This window comes from Mytilus trossulus, chromosome 8 (assembly GCF_036588685.1).
Source record: "Mytilus trossulus isolate FHL-02 chromosome 8, PNRI_Mtr1.1.1.hap1, whole genome shotgun sequence".
Classification (NCBI taxonomy): Eukaryota; Metazoa; Mollusca; class Bivalvia; order Mytilida; family Mytilidae; genus Mytilus; species Mytilus trossulus.
In genome coordinates this window covers 3,998,347-4,023,138 of record NC_086380.1, presented here as the reverse complement: position 1 = coordinate 4,023,138, position 24,792 = coordinate 3,998,347, and the positions used below count along the sequence as shown (strand labels likewise).

General features: G+C 32.5%; 1 protein-coding gene and 1 long non-coding RNA gene across 5 annotated transcripts in view; one reads left to right on the top strand and one right to left on the bottom strand.

Moving 5' to 3' along the window:
- Positions 1-667: 667 nt before the first annotated feature.
- LOC134728143 (uncharacterized) overlaps positions 668-24,792 on the bottom strand; it is a 31,642-nt gene continuing 7,517 nt past the window's right edge. The window contains exons 2-15 of the mRNA XM_063592611.1: positions 15,956-15,973; positions 13,105-13,198; positions 12,461-12,665; positions 11,970-12,019; positions 11,340-11,418; positions 9,648-9,698; positions 9,107-9,401; positions 8,771-8,816; positions 7,566-7,750; positions 7,029-7,139; positions 5,182-5,317; positions 4,796-4,955; positions 3,923-3,987; positions 668-902 (exon numbers count right to left, since the gene is read on the bottom strand). Of these exons, the coding sequence (XP_063448681.1) occupies positions 732-902; positions 3,923-3,987; positions 4,796-4,955; positions 5,182-5,317; positions 7,029-7,139; positions 7,566-7,750; positions 8,771-8,816; positions 9,107-9,401; positions 9,648-9,698; positions 11,340-11,418; positions 11,970-12,019; positions 12,461-12,665; positions 13,105-13,140 (1,590 nt within the window). The 5' untranslated portion in view covers positions 13,141-13,198; positions 15,956-15,973 and the 3' untranslated portion in view covers positions 668-731. The remainder of the gene's footprint in view (positions 903-3,922; positions 3,988-4,795; positions 4,956-5,181; positions 5,318-7,028; positions 7,140-7,565; positions 7,751-8,770; positions 8,817-9,106; positions 9,402-9,647; positions 9,699-11,339; positions 11,419-11,969; positions 12,020-12,460; positions 12,666-13,104; positions 13,199-15,955; positions 15,974-24,792) is intronic.
- Positions 16,187-22,976, top strand: LOC134728144 (uncharacterized). Of its 4 annotated transcripts, none has more exons than XR_010108772.1 (3): positions 16,187-16,217; positions 20,831-20,937; positions 21,402-22,976. It is a non-coding gene; the product is annotated as an uncharacterized LOC134728144 (long non-coding RNA). The 4 variants fall into 4 exon arrangements; XR_010108773.1 differs by lacking the exon at positions 16,187-16,217 and adding an exon at positions 16,224-16,357; XR_010108774.1 differs by lacking the exon at positions 16,187-16,217 and adding an exon at positions 16,393-16,468.

The window sequence follows — 24,792 nt, the reverse complement described above, 5'->3', positions numbered from 1 at the left end:
GATCCCCTCTATCTGGTAAATGACTTCAAAAAGGCATGCATAATTTTTTCCAGCAAACAACAAACTCGAAAGTGGTCTATTGATGGACAGACAAATAGCTAATAACCTCGCATCACTAAAACTACCTTTCCCAACCTAACACATTTTATCTTTTTAAAGACAGCAACAGATAAATGTACCTGCATGTATTATTGTAATTTCAGGTATTCCCCATACATTTAAATGTAATTGCTATCAGAATATGAGTTTGTATTATCATGATACCCACCCAGTCACATTATTTGCCTTAAAATTAACCCTCAAACTAATTTCAGAATTTACAGCAACGCTTTTTTATCAAGTCATTTTTAAATCTTGAATGAATTTTAGAATTTTATTTTAGTACAAGTTACTTCCCTTTCTAGGCTGTAACTGGTTAACTACACTGCAGAGCTACTATGAAAAGTTGTAAATATTTTTTTGTACCTTTAGTATACAATCATTTTTTTGCCTTTTAAGTGAGATTGACAAAAAGTGTCTTTAGATGTTAAAATATGGCTTTTACACGAAGCAAAATATTGCAGTGATCTAACACAAATACAATAGACAATTTTCATCATAGCTTTGTACTACAATAAAACAGTTCAACTTCTAGAAAAGGAATGAAACATGTATCAAACATGAGTCAATTAAGAGTTAAAAAAAATAATAACATATTACAATGAGCTTAGTTCCATTGTACTGAATAGAAATCAACAAAATTCTTCACTTTGATTGACTAGAGAATTATCATCAAACTGTGCGTCTACTTGGTCCAGTATCCATGGTGATTCTTCAATAACAACAGAAATCAGACGATCTAAGTAGAACTTTTGGCGACTAGCTTCTTTTACTATTTCTTTAAGAGAATCTGTTACTTGTTCCTACAGAAAATAGTCAAACATGCCCATTATATGTTAAAATATAAAAGAATTTGGTATATATGAAGTTGACCATCTATCAAATTGACATGTCATCACACAGAAACACATGTTCATAAGCAGACTAATAAAAAATATCAGGTATATTTGATGTGGTTTGGATCCTGCTAACATGTTTAACCCGCCACATTATTTATGTATGTGCCTGTACCAAGTCAGGAGCCTGTAATTCAGTGGTTGTCGTTTGTTTTTGTGTTGCATATTTGTTTTTCGTTCATTTTTAAAAATAAGGCTGTTAGTTTTCTCGTTTGAATTGTTTTACATTGTCTGATCTGGGCCTTTTATAGCTGACTGTGCAGTACGGGCTTTGCTCATTGTTAAAGGCTGTACTGTGACCTATAGTTGTTAATGTCTGTGTCATTTTGATCTTTTGTGGATATTTGTCTCATTGGCAATCATACCACATCTTTTTTATATACAACCTGATTAAAACATAAATATAAAAAATAAACAGGTATACAATTGATTTTTTTAGGTTTGTTTGATCTCATATTGTAGGTTAAAAAGTAATTTTATCTCCATTTTATCCTGTTTAAGAGTGATTTTTTTGTGGACAACCAAATGATTCATCCTTGTTTCACTTTCAATGTTGACATTGGTTTCCATTTATTAGCTGAATAGATGTTAGTACATATGTCATATAAAATAAAATTGAGAATGGAAATGGGGAATGTGTCAAAGAGACAACAACCCGACCAAATAAAAAAACAGCAGCAGAAGGTCACCAACAGGTCTTCAATGTAGCGAGAAATTCCCGCACCCAGAAGCGTCCTTCAGCTGGCCCCTAAACAAATATATACTAGTTCAGTGATAATAAACGCCATACTAATTTCCAAATTGTACACAAGAAACTAAAATTAAAATAATACAAGACAATCAAAGGCCAGAGACTCCTGACTTGGGACAGGCGCAAACATGTGGTAGGGTTAAACATGTTTGTGAGATCTCAACCCTCCCCCATACCTCTAACCAATGTAGAAAAGTAAACGCATAACAATACGCACATTAAAATTCAGTTCAAGTGAAGTCCGAGTCTGATGTCAGAAGATGTAACCAAAGAAAATAAACAAAATGACAAATATACATAAATAACAACAGACTACTAGCAGTTAACTGACATGCCAGCTTCAGACTTCAATTAAACTGACTAAAAGATTATGATGTCATCATATGAATATCAGGCACAATCCTTCCCGTTAGGGGTTTAGTATCATACCATCATAACATATATGAGAAGAACATAACCCGTGTCATGCCAACAACTGTTTTTAGAATAAATGTGTTTAGTTCTGACGCAATGTATGGACATACAGACAGACAGTGATAATACTGTATACACTGTGTCCTTAAGAGCTGGGTATTAATAGAAAGAACCGTTTAAGACATACCAATACAAGACTCGCAGGCATTTCTTTGTTAACAAGATGCTATTTACCCTCACAAGTGATGTATGCAATAAATTGAAGAACTGCAGCAAGAATTATTGAGAACATGAAAAGATTTGATGTGCAGCTTATCATGAGAGGTGATATAAGTAAATGACAAATACTAATTAAAATCATGAAACACATTTTAATTTTTCTCATTGTTAAAAACCAAACAGTGACCTATATGTATTAATTTCTATGTCATTTGGTCTCTTGTGATTAGTTGTCTCATTGGCAATCACACCACATCTTCTTTTTATTTTTTAGATATTAAAGTTTGTCTTTAATACTTTATGGATCATTATTGTAAGAGTTGAAATAGATTAAGACCACAATTCTTAGAACTATCTGAGATCACATTGTTGAAACTTTAGATTGCCAAGTAATTTTTTTTCATTAGTGACAGGAAAATCTGTGTTGTTACAAGGTGTAAGAAAAAAGATGTTTCAAGTTGCATTGATTTTTGTATTAAAAAATATACCCACCAACTGATAAATATTTCTCTAAATAGATACATTGTATATTATATTGTAGACTTGTAAGGATAAAAGCAAAAGCTAAAGAGTATATATGCATAACGTGACGGTACCCAAATTGCACCTATTTTGACAGTTTTTTCACCTACGTTTTTTTATGATCAAGAAAAAAAAATGTCCATACTGTGTTATTTTGTAGCCCTATCCTTCTTGATTGTATAGGTACACCAATTTAAATTTTAATCCATATTGAGTCATTGAAAAATGGGTTTGAATCAACCACCAAACTATCCATGATTCTGTAATGAGGAGTACCCAAATTGCATCCATGCTTAGATTCACATCGTCAAAAGTCTAATAACCGGGCTTTTGTTTAATTTCTTCAAATATTCTGAACAATTGGATATTTGGCCATGCTTACTCTTCATATTTTACGAAATGGATACTTATAATTTATTGTATTTGCTAATTTTAAAAAGATGACGTTTTGATGACGTCGCATGGTGACGTTTTCGTACATTTTGCTGTTTCAGTAAACAGTCCATCTGTTGATAAACGTTTTGTGTATATCTAAATATGTTTACCTATGTTGAAAGACGTGCATAGTATCAAATCATAACAATACAAATTGTTTAGTCTCTAGGAAATCTTGTAAGATTTTTATTGCTATTTTTTTCTAAATAGGTGCAATTTGGGTACTCGGTGCAATTTGGGTACCCTTACGTTATATATACATAATACTTATATATTGAAAAGATATAAATATACTGCATCAAAACAAAACCAAATATCCCTGATCTAGATATAAGAAATCTTACATAATCGTGTATAAACCTTTCATGTGTTAAGATTTATCTTATTCATTGACAATGTGTTGTTTCAGATATTATTTATGGTTAAATAAATGGTTTGTACCAAAAAAATGAAGTAAAATGATATTATGTCATTGGTTGCATTTTCTATGTTTATGACATTTTTAACTATTTACAAGGTTTCATGTATGCTTTTGAAAATATTACCCATTTGTAACCAATAAGAAATGCCTCTATATTATACATACTTTTGTAGCAGATTCTACATTTAGACTCTCCATGGTCATCTTGTAATACTCTGTCTCCCCAGAAACTGTAAATATAAGACCAAAGCACATTAATAAGGCTCTTCATACAGTTAAACATCAATTAAAAGGTCATCGTTTTTAAAATTGTTTTTAAAACGTATTAGCTGATCTGTCAAATATCAACTTAAATATAAGGATATCTCTTTCTATAGCCTATAAGAAGCCTGTATTGCTCAATTTTTAACCTAGAGAAAAGTTAGAATTTTAATATTTTCATGGCGCTCAAGTTCAAGTATTCGCCAAACTTTATCTCAAGAGGAAGTTTAAAATGTATCCATTTATAATGTCCAATGTATAACTTGTCTGACGTTGGTGACCATGTTATTGCTGGAAGGTTATATTATCCCGGATGATTATTCTTTAAAAAGCATATTGAGGGAATGTGTTTTCAAGAACTGCCTCCTCAGTTTTAAGGTTTATAACTCAACAAAGAATTATACAAAGTGTAAAAAATCATTTGATGTCACAAAATGTTTTTTAAAGAATGATTGAACAACTGTTATAGAAAAGCAAAGGATATAGGTATCCATCCATGACACACTATCACTAAATTCACAACAAAAAACTAACAAAAGCCAAGGATCAGAGCTTCTATTGCTGTTCTCCATCTCAAAGTCACAATGAGGCCTTCAACACAGAGCAAAATAAAGTCTCACTTCAATGCAAGTTTTTGAGAATCAGCTTAAGTGGAATTCTTTGCAAATTTAATTTGAATAGACTTTGTTAGATGTAAAACCACCAAATCAGGTCCAGTTTCACACCTTCTAGCCATGTGAGTTAATACAATACAGAGTTGTTTTTAAATAACATTACCATGTCTTTTAAATCTTTTCCTGACATTATCTCTGAGAGCATTGTCTCTTTGTTCCTTCATATCTCCCATAACTTTTGTCTGTAAGCTTAACTGTTCTGATAACGCTGCAACCTGCTGCTTCAAATCATCTATTTCTTCTTTGGCCTTCACTAGTTCTTCCTGAAATAAGTAAAGGATGATAACATTTTTTCCAATAGACAGAAAAAATACTACATTCATTCCTTATGATTTAATTCTAAATTCAATTTTTAGGCCGGAGCAAATCATAAAAAAACGTTGATGACTTCACAGTCACATAACACAATTATGGCTATGAACTGATAGACAAAAAACTGTCAGCTAATCAGAAGATATGTTACATCCAAAATTAAATTATTTTCCCTACCTGCATTGTATATTTCTCCTTCAAATCATCAAGGTCATCATCAGACAGACTACATACTATGTCTTCTGGGTCTTTATCTTTCATTTCTGTCAACACATGTTTCAACTTCTCCCATTTGTCCTCTTCTGACATATTTCTACAAACAAAAATTTTAAGAATATTGGTGTGTTTTATGAAAATTGTCCAACATGTATAAAAAAATAATCATAACCCTTCAAAACCTTTTCCTTTAGAGTATGCAAAGAAATTAGTGTATAAACAAAACATGCCAAATCTAATGAGTGCCTTGGTTTTTTAACTTTACTAATCCTTCATTAAAGATAGAGTTGTGATTGACATGTGGTCTTGAAAGTCTTTTGAGAGTTCATTTGTCTGTATATATACTGTCAGCCTAATCCCACAATGGTTAAGGATTGGGTATATTAACATGTAGAGTGTACTCCTTCTAACATTACAAAATTGTACAATCAAAACCATATGTCAACCATACCCCTACTCATACAATCACTTTTTATTGCACAGAGAACCAGGAATTTTGGGTTAAATCCATAGTAAATATATCTTTAAATGTTTGCATCATCATGTGCATGTGAATTTCAAGTAGATTCGAACATCACTTGATGGTAACTTACAAGTGTTTTTGTGATTTTACTTTTAACATGAGTAACACGCAGATTACACATGAGGAGCAGGTTCTGCTTACCCTTCCAGAGAACCTGAAATCACACCTAGTTTGTAGAGAAGTTTGTGTTTCTTAGTCTTTAGTTTTCTATGTTGTATTTCATAACTGTTTGTGTTTTCACCACTTTCTTATTTTTGTCATGGTGTTGTCAGTTTGTATTTGATTTCTGAGTTTGTATATCCATTAGGTATTTTCAGCCTCTCTTTCTTTTACAAAAAATTTGTAAGGGTTCCGCGGAACCCAGTGTCTCGCCTACTTTTGCTGTAAATCGCAGGCTCAACAAAAAATGAGGAAAAAAATAAATAAAAAAATTCCTCTTGATACTATCTTTTGATTGTAAGAAGCTTCTGTCCAAGTTTGGTAAAAATCTAGGATAGTTAATGAATCTAATTAATGTTTGAAAACTTAAACTGCTGACTGTATGTAATGTTAACTGGAAGAAAATCTACGTCCATTTAAAAGTAAAATACAGAAAAAATGGAGTTATCTTTTTACAATATTTACTTCTGGATACTATCTTATGGTCATAAATAAGCTTCTGTCCAAGTTTGGTACAAACCGAGGATAGTTTAAGAAAGTTATTAAAATTTTAAAAACTTTAACCACAGAGTGAATGTAATATTTCCCTGCAGAAAAACTAAGTCCATTTAAAAGTAAAATACGGAAAAAATGGATTTATTTTTTTACAAAATTTATTTCTGGATACTATCTTATGATCATAAACAAGCTTCTGTCAAAATTTGGTTCAGACAAAGGATAGTTTAAGAAAGTTATTAAAATTCTAAAAACTTTAACCACAGAGTGAATGTAATGTTTCCCCGCAGAAAATACTAAGTCCATTTATAAGTAAAATACGGAAAAAATGGAATTTTATTTTTACAAAATTCACTTCCAGATACCATCTTATGATCATAAACAAGCTTCTGTCCAAGTTTGGTAGAAATCCAGTATAGTTTAAGAAAGTTATTAAAATTTCAAAAACTTTAACCACAGAGTGAATATTTGTGGACGCCGCCGACGACGACACCGACGCCGACAGAAAGTAGTCTCGCTTAGTCTCGCTTTTTCGACTAAAGTCGAAGGCTCGACAAAAATTAGCTACAAACATAATATTGGAAACTGATTGGAAAACATAATGTGCCTCTATCATTTCAAATATACCTACATGTGTTCTTGAGATACAACTAGGTATAGTTCTTGGCTGTCATTCAGGACACTTTGTAAAAATCTGTCATCAATTAACTGACTTGCTAAATACCCATTCAGTTCAAGAACTCTGAAAAATTACATATTTTCATGAAAGTTAAAATATAAACACAAAATATGTGGATATCAAAATCATATATATAAAAAGGGATGGACAAGCAGACTGTTAACCTGTTTACCCCACTCTGTTGGAAGGTTTATGAGGGGATTTCACTCAATAAAACAACATATTAATTTTTTGGCATAAAATATGGAAGTATATATAGTAACCTTTATTTCCTGATGTTTATATTTATGCAAATAATGCCCCAGGGTGAGTATAGCAATAAGACCTAGCATTCTAATATCATCTACATATTTCTGTAAGCAAGATTTATTTGAAATTGAAATAATCAATCTTGCAATCTTGTCCTTAAAAATAAAATTGCAAATAATAAATGCACAACCAAATTTCGGAATCTACAGTACATAAATATGAACAAATTGTGTGTCATACCTGCAGCCTAACAGTGAATCTAGGCTGTCTTCACATTTAACAACCATCAGGTTACCAGAAGAGTCTGTGTGTAGAGTCAAGCCAAACAGACTGCCATATTTCTGGATACAGACACACTTGACTTCCTGTCTCTCCTGATTCCCAAGAAGTTCAAACAGGGTACATCTGCTGGTAGCTTGTTTCTTCTATATAGTTTAATTATAAATAAGAATCATTAGTTAAGACAAAAAATGTAAAAAAAAAAAATGCTCCAAATATTCAAGAAACAACAAGTGAAACTGCGAGCTACTGCTCACTGATGATACCCCCGCCGCAAGTGGATAATATTAATAGTGTAAAAATATGCAAGTGTTCGGTAAACAGGAAGTTGTTGAGTGATGAATCTGAACACGCATCACACGGTATAGCTGACTAATATAAATCCTGAAACCAAATTTCAGAAATCCTTGTAGTGTAGTTCCTGAGAAAAATGTGACGAAAATTTTCAACTTGGCTATCATGTGTAAAATCATACAAGTGTTCGGTAAACAGGAAGTTGTCAAGTGATGAATCTGAAAACGCATCACACGGTATAGCTGACTTATATAAATCCTGAAACCAAATTTCAGAAATCCTTGTATTGTAGTTCCTGAGAAAAATGTGACGAAAATTTTCAACTTGGCTATCATGTGTAAAATCATACAAGTGTTCGGTTAACAGGAAGTTGTCAAGTGATGAATCTGAAAACGCATCACACGGTATAGCTAACTAATATAAATCCTGAAACCAAATTTCAGAAATCCTTGTATTGTAGTTCCTGAGAAAAATGTGACGAAAATTTTCATCTTGGCTATCATGTGTAAAATCATACAAGTGTTCGGTAAACAGGAAGTTGTCAAGTGATGAATCTGAAAACGCATCACACCGTATGGCTGACATATATAAATGTTGATACCAAATTACAGAAAGGGTGGATGTGTAGTTCCTGAGAAAAATGTGACGAAAGTTTCATGGGACGGATGGACTGACGGACGGACGGACTGACAGACAGAGGTAAAACAGTATACCCCCCTTTTTTAAAGCGGGGGTATAAAAAGTTTGGAATTTCTTAGCTGGTGATCTCTATTTATTCCTTTGTTTACTTTAGTTCTGATTTAGTAACCATTTAGGAACTTTTTTTATTACAGTCTCAATTTCACACAATAAAAATTGCTAAAACAACAAACCTTTCTTGGAGGCTTTTCTAATGTTTTCACTTTCCTTTGTCTCAACCTTAAATATAAAAAATTTCATAAATGAATGTGTATTTTTTATGGATTCTGACTAAATCTTTCAGAATCATTCAATGCTTTTAACACAACTCATATACAATAGTGGTACAGTGTTGGAATATATAAAATGTTTTTAAAAGCTATAAACAGGAAGACAAGATTTTTCTTTTAAATTCTTTTGTTATCACTTTATAATGATCCTGTATTCGATATTTGAAAATAAATGCTTTCTACACTTGTATAGATAAAAAATTAATATAGAAATTAAAAAAAAATAAAAGTTTTTTGTACCCTGATAATGTCTCTGACATGACGGTTGGATCTGAACATTTCCGTAACTTTGCTAGCGGTGAAGAGACAACTGAAGATGGCGATGTAGATGGTGTGGAATTATGGGATGGCAGGAAAATGACTGGTGATCTTCTAGCTTCTTTTGAGATTTGTCGGGCAGCCATGTATTTTTCACGGTCTAATGGTGATGTGAATTGTTCCAGATTGTCAAGTTCCTCTGATTCCAATCGTAAGAGTTCATATACATGTGATAACAATAGTTCCTTGTCACTTACACTTATATGGTCATAGTTATCTACAAATAAGATTGAAATCATGTGATCATTATATCTCCTCATAGTCTCTTTCGATTTACATTCCATTTTTCCCCAAAAAATACGCATTTTTTTTCTCTGTTTATTTAATTCGATAAATTGTCAAAGTGTCTTTTGATTTACATTTTATTGTTCAATAAACAAAATTAAAAAGAAAATTAATCAATCTAACAGTAATGGAGGCTAATAACAATCTCATATATCTATAATCAAAAGTTTTAGTTTACCTAAAAATGGAAGTCTGATTTCTGCCAGGTCTTCTCCTTTTACATGGTGTCCTATAATATAAGGAAAAATAAAATATTGTTACCATAGTAGCCATAACTAAAGAAATTGTATATATATCGAGACTAATATTCCCAGTATATGCATTTTAATTGCTGCTGTAAAAATCAGTATGTAGCCAATGGCATGTTTGGCTTTATTCTGTATCAATGTTAAAACTGTTAAACATGTTAAAGGTCAATCAACTTTTTCAGGGTCATAGATCAAAGCCACAATGACCTTATCTTATTGACCAATCAATTTCTTATAACACATCAGCACACTTAGTTTTGTCGGACTGTGTCTGATAAGCCTAAGTTCTCCAATGAACAGTATAAAAGTTATGTACAGGACATGAATCAAACAAGGTTTAACTATCATGAGGGTCATTGTTCATAGTCAAGGTCAAATGTTCTTATTTTTCCGACGTAGTTGGTATAGTTTCGGTTTACGACCTTTGATCTTAAGGACGCTTAACTATGGCAATAGAATATGCATGCTTTAAAATCCTTTCTGTGATTGGACAAAATGCTGCCATGGTGGGTGATTTGGTTGTGTTTGAAAAAAACATCTCGTTAGTAATATCGTGATGAAAATCAAGTGAAAAACTAAAAATATTTGAACTAGATCTTACAAAGATTTATTTTTTCATCAAAATAATTGATTCTCCAATAGCTCTTTGCATCCATGACAGCTGTTTATTCGGGACAATTATATAATTTTTAATGTAAACTTGGTTGTACAAACGTACATGACTTTAAGAACGCACCTAGGGCCCTAGGCATGTGAGATTTTCACATTTTTTAAAAACATACTCAAATTTAAATACATCGGATATCTTTTTTAAAGAAAGTTCTTGATTAAATATGGCATCCCCAAGCCTATTATGCAGCTCAATACCAAGTTTGGTAACCACTGTGTCAGAGTATAAAAGATATGAGTCACAAATTGAAGAAGGATCTTCTTTAAGTGGGAGTAGCCTGACTTTGGTTTATGACATCCCACAGCCAATAATGCATCAACACACCATGCAAGATTGATCAGCCTCAACTCAATGGTACAAAAGTTATGTGTTGAATACAAATCTGACAGACAGACAGACAGACAGACAGACAGACAGACAGACAGACAGACAGACAGACAGACAGACAGACAGACAGACAGACAGACAGACAGACAGACAGACAGACAGACAGACAGACAGACAGACAGACAGACAGACAGACAGACAGACAGACAGACAGACAGACAGACAGACAGACAGACAGACAGACAGACAGACAGACAGACAGACAGACAGACAGACAGACAGACAGACAGACAGACAGACAGACAGACAGACAGACAGACAGACAGACAGACAGACAGACAACCCTACCATTATATACCCTTCCAGTCAAAAAGCGTTGGTTATAATAATGGATTTTAATAGTGATAAGAATGTCTTCTATCAGTAAGCATTTATTACAAATTTTCATGTGACGATTTTATAATAGCAATATAAAACATGTTTTTCCAAGCACAGGATATATGATCCCTAGGTCTAATTATTTTACGTTTTATTTATTTAAATGACCAGGCTAAGACAAATTCAAATAACTAATAATTCAATATATAGGTATATCTTTTTTTAATAAGGTTCATTTCCAACTTACTTTGGAATGTTAAAATAAATTTGTGGAGTCCTTCTTTCTCTAGCCATCGTATCACATCTGATGTGGTCCACTGCCGTAACTGTAATCAAACAGTAAATTTTACATTCAAAAAATATATAGTTGATTTTATTAATATTTCTATGTACAGGTTAAATTTGTGCACAAAAAACATAGTAAATAAATTAACTGGTGTGTAAACTGGGCCTTTTAACTCACAATCTGAATACCGGTAAAACTCCAAAATATGTTTATTTTTTCAAGGACTGGAAGAGTTGATGGTTGCTGTGGTTTGTTGAATTGTCTAATATTTTTATTCATCCCTGTTTTTTTGTATATATTCTTAGATTCAAGTACATAAAATTTGAATCTGTTTGCCGGTTCTTCGGAACTACATTTCCAACAGAAACATAATTTGCTTTAAATTAAATAGGATCTTTTACCATCTTTAAAAAGAACCAGTTAACTAGTCAAGATAAGAGGTGTGTTTAAGGCATTGAACTAAGGTTGGATTTTATTGGTGATTGCAATGCAACCTAAAAATATTGATGCCAACCATCCTTAGATATATATGGCTACACAAAGTATCTTCTAAATAGTCGAAAGAACCTGATAAATGTTTTGTAACCTTACCTGTCTGACAATAGTAGGCTCTCTTCGCAAGCCTTTCTTTATTGTTCCACCTTGAAAAACAAGAAATAAAATTCAACAATCAGTTATGCTGTTTTGGTATTTGTGTGGATAGAAGATATCTTTAACTGTCAATGCTAAATGCATGTATGTCTTATATGATAAAAGAAAACATTGTAGTTCCAAAGCATTCTGTAAGGCTAGCCTATTGTCTCTAACACTTGCAAACTGTTCCAGTCATAAAAGTAACTTGAAGTGTATGTGTATTTGCCATTATAAAAAATAAGTCCAACTTCAATACCCTGACATCAAAACAGTTACTTACACAGGTAAGATGGGCTTAGAAGGTCCACTAACAGCTGAGATTTTCCTGTTCACCTGACAAGTGACCATATGTTTCAAAATTGAACAATAGCATAATTATATATTAAGAGTAAACATGGTTTTCAAATCTCTTCTGAGTCAGCTAATTATCTATAATTTAATGTATTTACTATTTGATTTGTTGCTTTGATCTTCTGTTAGATTTGACCAATCAGATTGTAGTAATTGTTCAGCTGTCATCTGCTCTTTCTGAACTTCAGACAGTCTCTCCTCAATGACCTGTGTTTGTTCTGCATTGTCCTGCTGCAGACGAGATAAATTGTCTGCCAAACGCTCAGAGGATTTTTCTAAGTCTTGCCTTGTGATGGACATTTGCTGAAAAATCAAATTTTTAAATAAGAAATTTCCTTGCAAGTGCAAAAGTAATATTTACAAAAACTCATAAATTCAATCCAAATATTTACATGATCTGGATTAATAAATCAATATTTAGTTTTCTAATGGATGTAACTGAAAAATCTGTACTTTTCTACAGATAAATTTTAGTACACATTTTATTGTTGGAATAATTCATTATTTTTGTAGATTTTCTTTGCCCACACTGGTACATAATAATAAAAAGTCACTTTCAAATAGAACATATAGTTTCAATCTCATTTGACCTTACATTGCATGGTAACAGTTCAATTCAATTTTGAATTTACCTAGACCTATCTAAAAATACATTTACCATGGCATTTACTTAAGTTAGTTTCATCTTACAATGATTATCTTTACTCAAAACTTCTTATCAGATGACATATAACATGTATACCTTAAGAACTTTAACAGATGGAGCTTCAGTTTCCATCTTACAGATTGCACACTGTTCCCTTTGGCTTACACATCTGCTAAACTTATCTCACAGTCTGTCAAAAAAAATAATATTAATCCTAGTCATAAGTTTGAAATAAAATATAAATCAATCTTTTTTATAACTCAAATACAAATTTTGAAAAATAAATATAGGGAGTATGTTTTTGGGACCCAGATGAATTTTATGCCCCTACTTGCATATAACCTTATAAAGAGACATTACATGTAAATCAAGAACAGTAAAAGTGATGCTGCCCAAACTCATACTTTGTAATAAGCATTGCATACAAGTTTCATAAGATTTGGTTGTGGCAGAATGAAACTACATGTACATGTAACATACGTCTTAGTTAGAAAACAGAAACCAATTAAGGGATTGACATACAGACATTCTACATGTACATTATAAATTACATATATATATGTATCACTTAAAGTAGAATGAAATTCAATTTGATAATAGTTTCAATTTGTGTAAGGACATGAAGGATATCAAGACTCCAGCTGGCTCTACAGTTGCAACAATATGGAATGTATAGCAGCTGCTAATTTTCCTGGCACCTTATTTATTTAGTCTCAAGCCAATTTGACCAATTTATCCCATATAACAAGATAGTAATTCATTTAGGGATACATGTACATGTACTATGTCCAAATAAAACTATCTAAAATATCTGGGAACTTTTAAAAAGAAATTGTGTAGAATTTTAAATCTGTCATGTGTTTTTCATGTTTGTGTATTGTGAATCGTTATTTATATATTATTTTTTCAGACAATCATTTAGCATGAAAGTTGTATTATGTGGCTAATTTATAGTTGAAAATTAAAGAAGATGATCTTATGTAGTATTTAAAATAAGAACTCTAGTGTACAGATCTAAAGGTGTTGTAATTATACACACAGTTATTGTTACTGAAATTTTGAAAAATCTTAGGAAATTCAGAAATTATATTAGTCCAAATTATTATGACATCTTTAAAGGCTATTTTATTTTATTTTATTTGACGCCTTACATCGACAGGAAGGTGTCAAGGCAAAAATTTAAAATAGCCTTCCAAGACTTCATAATTATTTGGACTAAAATTATACCAGAAACATAAGAAAGGGTTCAAGTTCCTGAATAAAGTTTCAGCCTCATAATGAAAGCAAGTGTTATTTATTTGCTTTCATGCCATTGGGCCCCACGATGATCCAGCCCAAGTCGATCCAGTCCAACATCAATCCAGCCCATATTTAACATGTTTAAAGTGCATTCCGCCCCAATAAAAAAATATATTTATAAAGGAAAAAAATAAAGATATATATATTAATTGTAATTCATAAATGTTTATGAATTTTATTATAGTGTAAAAGGTGTACGGTAAAAAAAAAGACCTTTTCTTCAGATGAGTATAAAACAACAAGATTAATTATGTTTTCGTTACAAGTATTGGGTATAATTATAACAAAAACATATATATATTACAGAATTTACGACTATCTACAGACACAGGCCCCAATAAAAAAAACATATTTATAAGCATGATATCTATTTTAGATAAGGGAAAAAAATAAAGATTCATATCAATTGTAATCCATAAATGTTTATGAAATTTATTATTGTGTAAAAGGCAATGAAAGGTGTACGGTAAAAAAAACATACATACGTAATCCATTTATACTGATTAAAAGTCTATATAGTTAATTCCTTATCATTTATTATGGGGCAGGTTCGAGGTGGGGCCGGATCAACATGGGCCAGATCGACGTGGGGCCTATTGACTTTGGGCCTATTGACTTGGGGTTATTACGTACATGGGGGGGACATATACTTGCCTCCCCATGCTGCTAAAGTTATATGGGGACGAAGTCCCCAATTACGGTAGAAAAATCAATGAAAAAAAAAAAAAAATCTGGGAAAATTTCCCGAATTTTTCATTGTACTAATGAACTCAAAATCGTTAACTTTTTTTTTCAGATCTAGTTCCTGTTCCGGTTTTCCCGCATTTGCGCAGAAATCTGTCTTGTTTGCATGAGACTTTGATTTTTTTTTTATATTTATCAGTCTAGTAAAACATAAGATTGGATCTCAATACAAATTCAATTTTAATAATTGTTTGATATGAAAAAAAACGTTACGTTACCTGATGAAAGCGTTTCTTTTGTTTACATCGAATATGAAGTCATAACTTAAAGAACGTCACAGCTAATTCCCTAACAACAGAACCAAAATAGGGAACGTTACGTACGGTATTTCGGTTTCTTTTATCAACATGATTGAATTAAGAAAATAATACATACAGACTTCGTCCCCATTCACAGGTTATGCCTGCCTCATATTATTTGCTTAAGAGCAACAAAAACACATCTATTTCCATACCAAGTTTATTTCAAAGAGACAGATAACATCACATGACAAATATGCATCTTCATCATACAAATGGACACAACTCTCACGACTAAACTACAAAACACATACAACCATACAATACAGATACATAACAGGGCCAGATCAGGTTAGGGTTGGATCGACCGGATACCATTTATTTTGTCTTCATGGTTTTCAAAACTCGAGAAACTGTATTAATGGTTTTAAAATCTGGATAAAACTATCGCTTGATGAAGGAGGTCTTTTGGACTTTTTCAATTTGACTTTTCATAAATATTTATTGCAAATATGGGACGAAATGACATTTATGACTTCCCTTTACAAGGAAAAGTAGTTTCTTCCTATCTTCGTTTGTGTCATCTTTTATATCTTCTCATGGAAGATGACCCTATGCATTTAGATGAGTTTAAACAGTTAAATTAGCATTATAATATTTCTCACCATATGGAACGGTTTCAGGAGTGATAATACATATATCAAAACGTGATGAAAACCACTATAAGCACCACCGTTTGATTGGATTATCGTTTTTCTGGTAACCCGTCTTATGGTTGAGACAAGGTCTCAGTCATTTTTTGTTCGATTTATTTCTAGCTTTTAGATTGTTTCGGATCGAAAACTCGTAGTAATAGCTGCGCATGCTCAATAAAATCAAAACATCCGGTTTGTTTAGTCCACACTGAACTTCACATTTTATAGGCATGTATGGTTGTCTAATTAACTGTTTAGGTTCAGATAATTATTACAAAGTCCCCGACGGGATATCTTGTCCAATTTAAAAATCTACCGGAATGTTTTTTCATTGAAAATAGTGTTGAATTTAAAGCACCACCAAAAAATGATGTAAGCACCGGATTAGGAACTCAGGAAGCTTCTCACTTCTGTCTGTCTTAAGGTCTTACATCCAGAGCTTGGGGACCAAACTTGTGTTGTCCATTCCAGAGGCCAATTCTGGTATATTATTAAAAAAAATCATATCAGCACCAAAAAAAACCCTTACCACTACAGATGATAGCTTAAATTCCACCACAATGTCCAATAAACAGGAAGATGGGGTCTACAAAAGTCTTTTGGGGTCTAAGATGGTTTGTTACGCTCATGAGCCCACAGCCACAAATGGTCCAATCTACACAAGTACTGGGGTCTGTTGGTGTATATATCATTAAGAAAAATATAAGCACCACAGAAAAAAAACTTAGCACCACTGGAGGTAGCTTCCCTCCAATTGGTCCAACTGAAGTGCACAGGGGTCCAAAGCACTCTATTGGGTTCTTAGTTGTTTTTTTATGCTCATTAGTCCGCAAGCACATATGGTAAAATCTACGCAAGTCCTGGGGTCTGTTGGTGTATATATCATTTAAAAAAATATAAGCACCACAGAAAAAAAACTTAGCACCACGGGAGGTAGCTTTCCTCCAATTGGTCCAACTGACGTGTATAGGGGTCTCAAGCACTCTATTGGGGTCTAAGTTGGTTTGTTATGCTCATTAGTCCACAGGCACATACATTGTATGGTAAAATCTACAAAAGTCCTAGGGTCTGTTGGTGTACAAATGTATATATCATTTAAGAAAAATATAAGCACCACAGAAAAAAAACTAAGCACCATGGGATGTAGCTTCCCTCCAATTGGTCCAACTGACATGCAAAGGGGTCTAAAGCACTATATTTGGGTCTTAGATTGTGTGTTATGCTCATTAGTCCACAGGCACATATGATCAAATCTACAAAAGTCCTAGGGTCTGTTGGTGTGTATATCATTAAGAGGAATATAAGCACCACAGAAAAAAAACTTAGCACCACAGGAGGTAGCTTCCCTCCAATTGGTCCAACTGACATGCATAGGGGTCTAAAGCACTCTATTGGGGTCTTAGATGGTTTGTTATGCTCATTAGTCCACAGGCACATATGGTAAAATCTACACAAGTCCTAGGGTCTGTTGGTGTATATATCATTGAAGAAAAATATAAGCACCTGACCACAGAAAAAAAAATTAGCACCAGGGGAGGTAGCTTACCTCCAGTTGGTCCAACTGACGTGTTTAGGGGTCTAAAGCACTTTATTGGGGTCTTAGATGGTTTGTTATGCTCATTAGTCCACAGGCACATATGATAAAATCTACAAAAGTCCTAGGGTCTGTTGGTGTACAAATGTATATATCATTTAAGAAAAATATAAGCACCACAGAAAATAAAACTTAGCACCACGGGAGGTAGCTTCCCTCCAGTTGGTCCAACTGACATGCATAGGGGTCTAAAGCACTCTATTGGTGTCTTAGATGGTTTGTTATGCTCATTAGTCCACAGGCACATATGATAAAATCTACACAAGTCCTAGGGTCTGTTGGTGTATATATCATTTAAGAAAAATATAAGCACCACAGAAAAAAAAAATTAGCACCAGGGGAGGTAGCTTGCCTCCAGTTGGTCCAACTGACGTGTATAGGGGTCTAAGTTGGTTTGTTATGCTCATTAGTCCACAGGCACATATAGTAAAATCTACACAAGTCCTAGGGTCTGTTGGTGTATATATCATTTAAGAAAAATATAAGCACCACAGAAAAAAAAACTTAGCACCACGGGAGGTAGCTTCCCTCCAGTTGGTCCAACTGACATGCAAAGGGGTCTAAAGCACTATATTGGGGTCTAAGTTGGTTTGTTATGCTCATTAGTCCACAGGCACATACATTGTATGGTAAAATCTACAAAAGTCCTAGGGTCTGTTGGTGTACAAATGTATATATCATTAAAGAAAAATATAAGCACCACAGAAAAAAAACTAAGCACCATGGGATGTAGCTTCCCTCCAGTTGGTCCAACTGACATGCATAGGGGTCTAAAGCACTCTATTGGGGTCTTAGATGGTTTGTTATGCTCATTAGTCCACAGGCACATATGATAAAATCTACAAAAGTCCTAGGGTCTGTTGGTGTGTATATCATTAAGAGGAATATAAGCACCACAGAAAAAAAAATTAGCACCACTGGAGGTAGCTTCCCTCCAATTGGTCCAACTGACATGTATTGGGGTCTAAAGCACTCTATTCGGGTCTAAGTTGGTTTGTTATCCTTATTAGTCCACAGGCACATATGGTAAAATCTACACAAGTCCTAGGGTCTGTTGGTGTATATATCATTGAAGAAAAATATAAGCACCTGACCACAGAAAAAAAAATTAGCACCAGGGGAGGTAGCTTACCTCCAGTTGGTCCAACTGACGTGTTTAGGGGTCTAAAGCACTTTATTGGGGTCTTAGATAGTTTGTTATGCTCATTAGTCCACAGGCACATATAGTAAAATCTACACAAGTCCTAGGGTCTGTTGGTGTATATATCATTTAAGAAAAATATAAGCACCACAGAAAAAAAAACTTAGCACCACGGGAGGTAGCTTCCCTCCAGTTGGTCCAACTGACATGCATAGGGGTCTAATGCACTCTATTGGAGTCTTAGATGGTTTGTTATGCTCATTAGTCCACAGGCACATATGATAAAATCTACAAAAATACTAGGGTCTGTTGGTGTACAAATGTATATATCATTTAAGAAAAATATAAGCACCACAGAAAAAAAAACTTAGCACCTCTGGAGGTAGCTTCCCTCCAATTGGTCCAACTGACGTGTATAGGGGTCTAAGGCATTAGATTGGGGTCTAAGTTGGTTTGTTATGCTCATTAACCCACAGGCACAAATGGTCTAATCTACACAAGTACTAGCTGGGTCTGTTGGTGGATATATAATTAAGAAAAATATAAGCATCACGGAAAATGGACTTAGCACCACGGGAGGTAGCTTTCCTGCAATTGGTCCAACTGACGTGTATAGGGGTCCAAAGCACTCTATTGGGGTCTAAGATGGTTTGTTTAGCTCATTTGTCCACAGGCACATACGATCCAAACTACACAAGTCCTGGGGTCTTTTGATGTACATATCATTTAAGAAAAATATAAGCACCACGGAAAATTGACTTAGCACCACAGGAGGTGGTTTGCCATCCATTGGTTCAACAAACGGGTAAAATAATTTTTAATGCTGTTTGGTGTTCTAAGTTGGTTTGTAAGGCTCATTGGTCCACAGACAACTTTGATCCACTCTTCAAGTCAAGGGGTCTTTTATCTTATATTTTATTTGATGAAAATATAAACACCACCAAAAAAAACTTTGCATCTGGAGACGTAGCTTCTCTCCAAATAGTCCAAAGGATTGGTAGTGGGTCTAAAATAGTCTATGGGGTTCTTATTTGCTTTGTAAGGCCTGTTGGTCCAAAATCAACTGTGGTCCAATCTACATTAGTCTAGGGGTCTCACTGAAGAAAAATATAAGCACCACCAAAAAGAAATGTAGCACCACAGGAGGTTACTTTCCTCCATTTGGTCCAACAGATGGGTATAGGGGTCTAAATACTCTTAGGGGTACTAAGTTGGTTTGTATGGCTCATTGGTCAACAGGAAACTGTGGTCTAATCTTTATGTTAAGGGTTCTCATAGGGTATATTTCATTAAAGAAAAATATAAGCACCAAGAAAAACAAACTAAGCACCATGGGAGGTAGCTTTCCTCTCGTTGGCCCAACAGACAGATTTAGGGGTCTAACACATTCTTTGGGTCCAAGATGGTTTGAAAAGCACATGTGGGGCGATCTTCTAGTCCAGAGGTCTGTTGTGGTATATTTCATTTAAGAAATATAATTAGCACCACCAAAAATGAACTTAGCACCACAGATGATTGCTTCCACCCCCTTGATCCAATAAACAGGTATAGGGATGAAAAAAGCACTTTGAGAGGTCTATCATGATTTATATGGCCCACTGTATGTGTCCAATCTACAAGTCCAGGAGTTTTATGATATATTTCATTAAAGAAAAACTTGATTTTGCTTTAAAGGGCCATTTGGTCTACATGTATGCACAAAATGTTACTGACAGGTTTGTATCCTTAAAGCTGTGTAAATGAAAACAAATGTTGTGAGGAGATTTAAAAGTCAGAAAAATTGTATTTCTTATGATAATTCTCCATTGCTCTTCCTGTCCTCAAGGCAAAAACCCTCTAGAGGAGCACATGGAATAGTATGAAATAAGCACCTTAAACATAAAGTAGCTTTGTAAAAAAGAAGAAAAAAAACCAACAAATATGATATTCAGCAATGATAACAGGCTGCTAACTTAGAACAGTCACATATAGAAAATCATAAATAACATGACATGTACATTATAGTTTGATATTTAAAATCATATGCTAAATTATTGATTCTTAATTGTACATCATTTTTATGAAATTGTGTGTCTAACTAGATATCTAAGTCTTGTTTTTCTTTCCGCAGATTATCCAAATTGACATCAAAAGTGTTCAGATATCAGATGTATTACAGCTAAAGAATGAAATTATTTTGATCATTTCACAGCTTTTGCCTACAGTCAACTTTTTATGGTAGGATAATATGCACGTCTTAAGTATTAATAGTGTATACAAATGTAAACACGTAAAATAAATCAATGTATACACACTTTTTATCAATTAATAATTTGTTCATTCATTTTCACATATTTTGATAAATTACATTGCACATAATCTAAATAAATTATCACACATTAAAGTAAACAATAAGTATATGCAATTGGATAAATATAAGTTTCAAGTAGACAATTATTCTATCATATAACAAAGGTGGCAGATGACCTGTAGTTGTTAATCTCTGTATCATTTGGTCTCTTGTAAAGATTTGTCTCATAGGCAAATACATGTACAATCTGTTAGGGAGCTGATTTTACTGATTCATACAATTTATTTTGTTCTATCTTGCTTGATTATGTAGCATTAAACAATTGTCAGTAGCAAACATGTATTTGAATTTCAAGTTATTATTTTAATAGATTAAGGCTTTACTTTTTCAGTGAATCAAAGAATGAAGAGAAATCAACTTATTTTTACCCAAGCTGACCAACTGTCAAGAAAGAGAAGACAAGGCAACTCCATCTGAAGGAAATTAAAAAAAAAGATTTTATTGTTAAAAAACAATAGATGTGAAAATGTTATTTTTTCAATCTAAAACACACATAACAAAAACTACACTTAAAAAATATGGTTCAAGAAAGTTTCTTAAAATATCAGTCTTACTATTATTATATATTTAAAGATGTATTGTAAAAGTAAATTTGTTAGATTAAAGTTTTTCAAGGCTTGAATTATCTCCCCTTATTAACCTAACTTTATGCAAGACTATTTGTTTTCCAACTCATAGAATTCTAAATTTTTAAGTTGAAAACATGTGTCAATATTTGTTTCTTCTTTGTTTACAGCTTTATGATTGGAGTTCAACCTTTTACTCAAAAAGAACAACATAAAGGAAATCTACTGTGCACAGATTTAAAAGTCTTCCGCTCTCTTTTTTATGAATTTTAAAGATTTTTTAAGACAGACAATTTAACACTGTATTAGAGAAATTTATGTTGCAGAAATTCAAGATACTTTGTAAAAACAAACAATATGACTTTTTTACTTAAATTAGTTCTTATTTCAAAATCAAATGACTAAGGGAGATAACTATACTTCTAAATTATTTATCTGAAATTGTAAATTAAAGTGTCTCATTTTAGTATTATCACTGACGGATAGATTTGTCCCTTAATAAAGATTAATGTTCCAAACAATTGATGATAACTTATATCTGCTGATGCAAATTGTCCCTTACTTTTAAATTAAATATATGTTATTTTCAGGAGTTGTGTTCCTTTAATATTTTTTTATTTATTGGAATATGTTTGGTGTATATGTACTCAAGGTGTAATTTTATGCTGATTACATTATCTTTATTTATATTCAAGGTTGTCAAACAATCCTGTAGTTGTAGTATTTTGAATTAAGAGATGATCTGTATCAAAATGTATTAAAATTAATTGTTTCTTTTGCACGCCCCTCAATTACATAGTAATGGTTTATTTTTTTTTATATCAACCTTGATGGTGAAAGAATTCAGAATTGACGAATTCTGAAATTCTGTATTTTAGATCTGTGGTAATAAATGATTTATTTGAATTTGAAACATCATTTAAGTTGACATGTTACTTTTTCAAACATTTACAAATCAACACAATTGTTTTTTTATTTGAAAAGATAATAATTTGAAAAACTTATTACATTTAAAATAAATGTATCTCCTACCTACTGATACTTCTAAGAATTTTGTATGCATAGATATTAGATTTATAGAAAGTTAAACTGTAAAAGAAACTTGGATTGCTGTGCATAGTTTATGTTTAATTTGAAATTGTAACAAATTGTAAACTTTTATTTGATTGTACATTGTGCTGAATGTTAAATGAAGTTAATCTGTATGGATGAAACTTCTGTTTTGAATATTCATTGATTAATAAACTAAATAAGATTATAATGCAATACCTGTCTTTGTATTTTTTATGAATTAATTCAGAACTACCACAATTTAAATCACAAATAAAACATTTGTCTTCTGTTTGAAGTTTCTCTGTATGTCCATTAAATAATTTAACCTGTTAAACTAAGCATAAACATTTTCTTGCTTACTGAATGATCAAATCAATAGAATATAAATCATATGTTCCAGAATGCAAGACATAGGGATGCTGATCTCAACTTTTTTCATTTCAGATGGTAGAAGAGTTTGATAAATTATATTTAGATGTCTGTCTTGTGTCTGGTGTCATTGATCTCAGCATTTTTATCACCTGATTTTGTCAATTATCATGAGTAAAAGGACAATTATATTTGGTATTAAGTCTGCACAAGAGGGAAACATTTCTGTAAGAAGGAGTTCATCTTCTTTTTAATTATTGATTAGTAAGATACTATAGTAATTATGTGTATGAGTATGAAATGATTATAAGATCTACTAGTATGTGTCGGTTTGGCAGAACTCATACTTTTATTTGAATTTTATGATTTCAAACATAAACATTACTTTTACTGTTCTTGTGGATGTATGTTCGTTTATAACATTTTATGCAAGCAGGGGCTTTAACTGTGTCATATGGACACTTCCCAATTATTTTTACATTGTAGCTATTATCTTGAAAACTATATTAGATAGATAGAAACTCTAAAAATGATCAACAATGCAACATCTACAATTAAGACAAAATGGAAAAAAATAACCAAAGACTCCTTGTTGGAGTAATTGCCCTTAAGGTGGCTCGTGGGTACAAAAATTTTAGCAAAAAATTAAACCTTTATTTTTTTCATTACAAATTTTATTTGTTACACTATTAGTTGTTACTTTATGATATGGTACAAAAAACAACCCCAAAAAATGATTTGGTTTGGCCCCAGATGACTTTAAAAATTGAAAAAGCTCCAAATTATCTCCCTTTGGTGTAAAAATGCCATTTTTTTTGCCTTAAATTTGAAATATCTTTTTTAACTCATCGGTGACCTATATTTTTTATTATTGTTTTCAAATAAGCTGTACATAGACTAAATAATTGTAAAATGAAAGCGATTTCTTATATTAGGTTATTTTTTTATTTTGATGTTTCCTCTTTTTCTCCTGTTAGTTCAACAGAAAAAAAGGACATTAACAAAAATGTATGCTTCTTCCAGAGGCAGATTTTAGCTTAAATGAACGGTGATCCCATTTTTTTATTTAATTTTTCTTTTAAGTATATGATAAAGTTCATTTATGAAAAAATATAGCTAAATCCTATATTAGAAAAAAAAAATCATTTATACCCAGGAGCCCCCTTAATTGACGATTTTTAACTTCTTTCTTGTTTGTATATATGTTTGCTTTCAAATGATAAGAATTGTAATAAATAGAAAATTAAAATCTTAATGGTTTACTTTTATAAATTGTTAATTGGAGGGAGAGTTGACTCATTGGCACTCATACCACATCTTCCTATATCTGAGATCTACTAACAAATTCAAATTTTGAGTACATAGTTAGTAGACTGTCGCCTTTTAAGGAGTGATTGTCCTTAAATGAGGATTTTTTTACCCACTTTTTAGGTTTGAAGGACTTTGTTTTTCAACAGACAATTAATATCCTTTTAAAAGCCTCTTTTAGTCCCTCGTTTCTTCGTTGAAATAAGACCTTCATGATATTTGAGCTTGTTAAGAAGATATCTTAAAAGCTAGACTAACCCTTGTACTTTCCTTTTCCAAATGGAAAGGATGTTTCTATTTGATAATTACGTTTGGTGACAATGTTGATACCAGTCCTCCCTTCCGATTTTGAAATAAAGGATACCATCAGTACAGCCAATATAAAAAAGAAGATGTGGTATGATTGCCAATGAGACAACTGTCCAC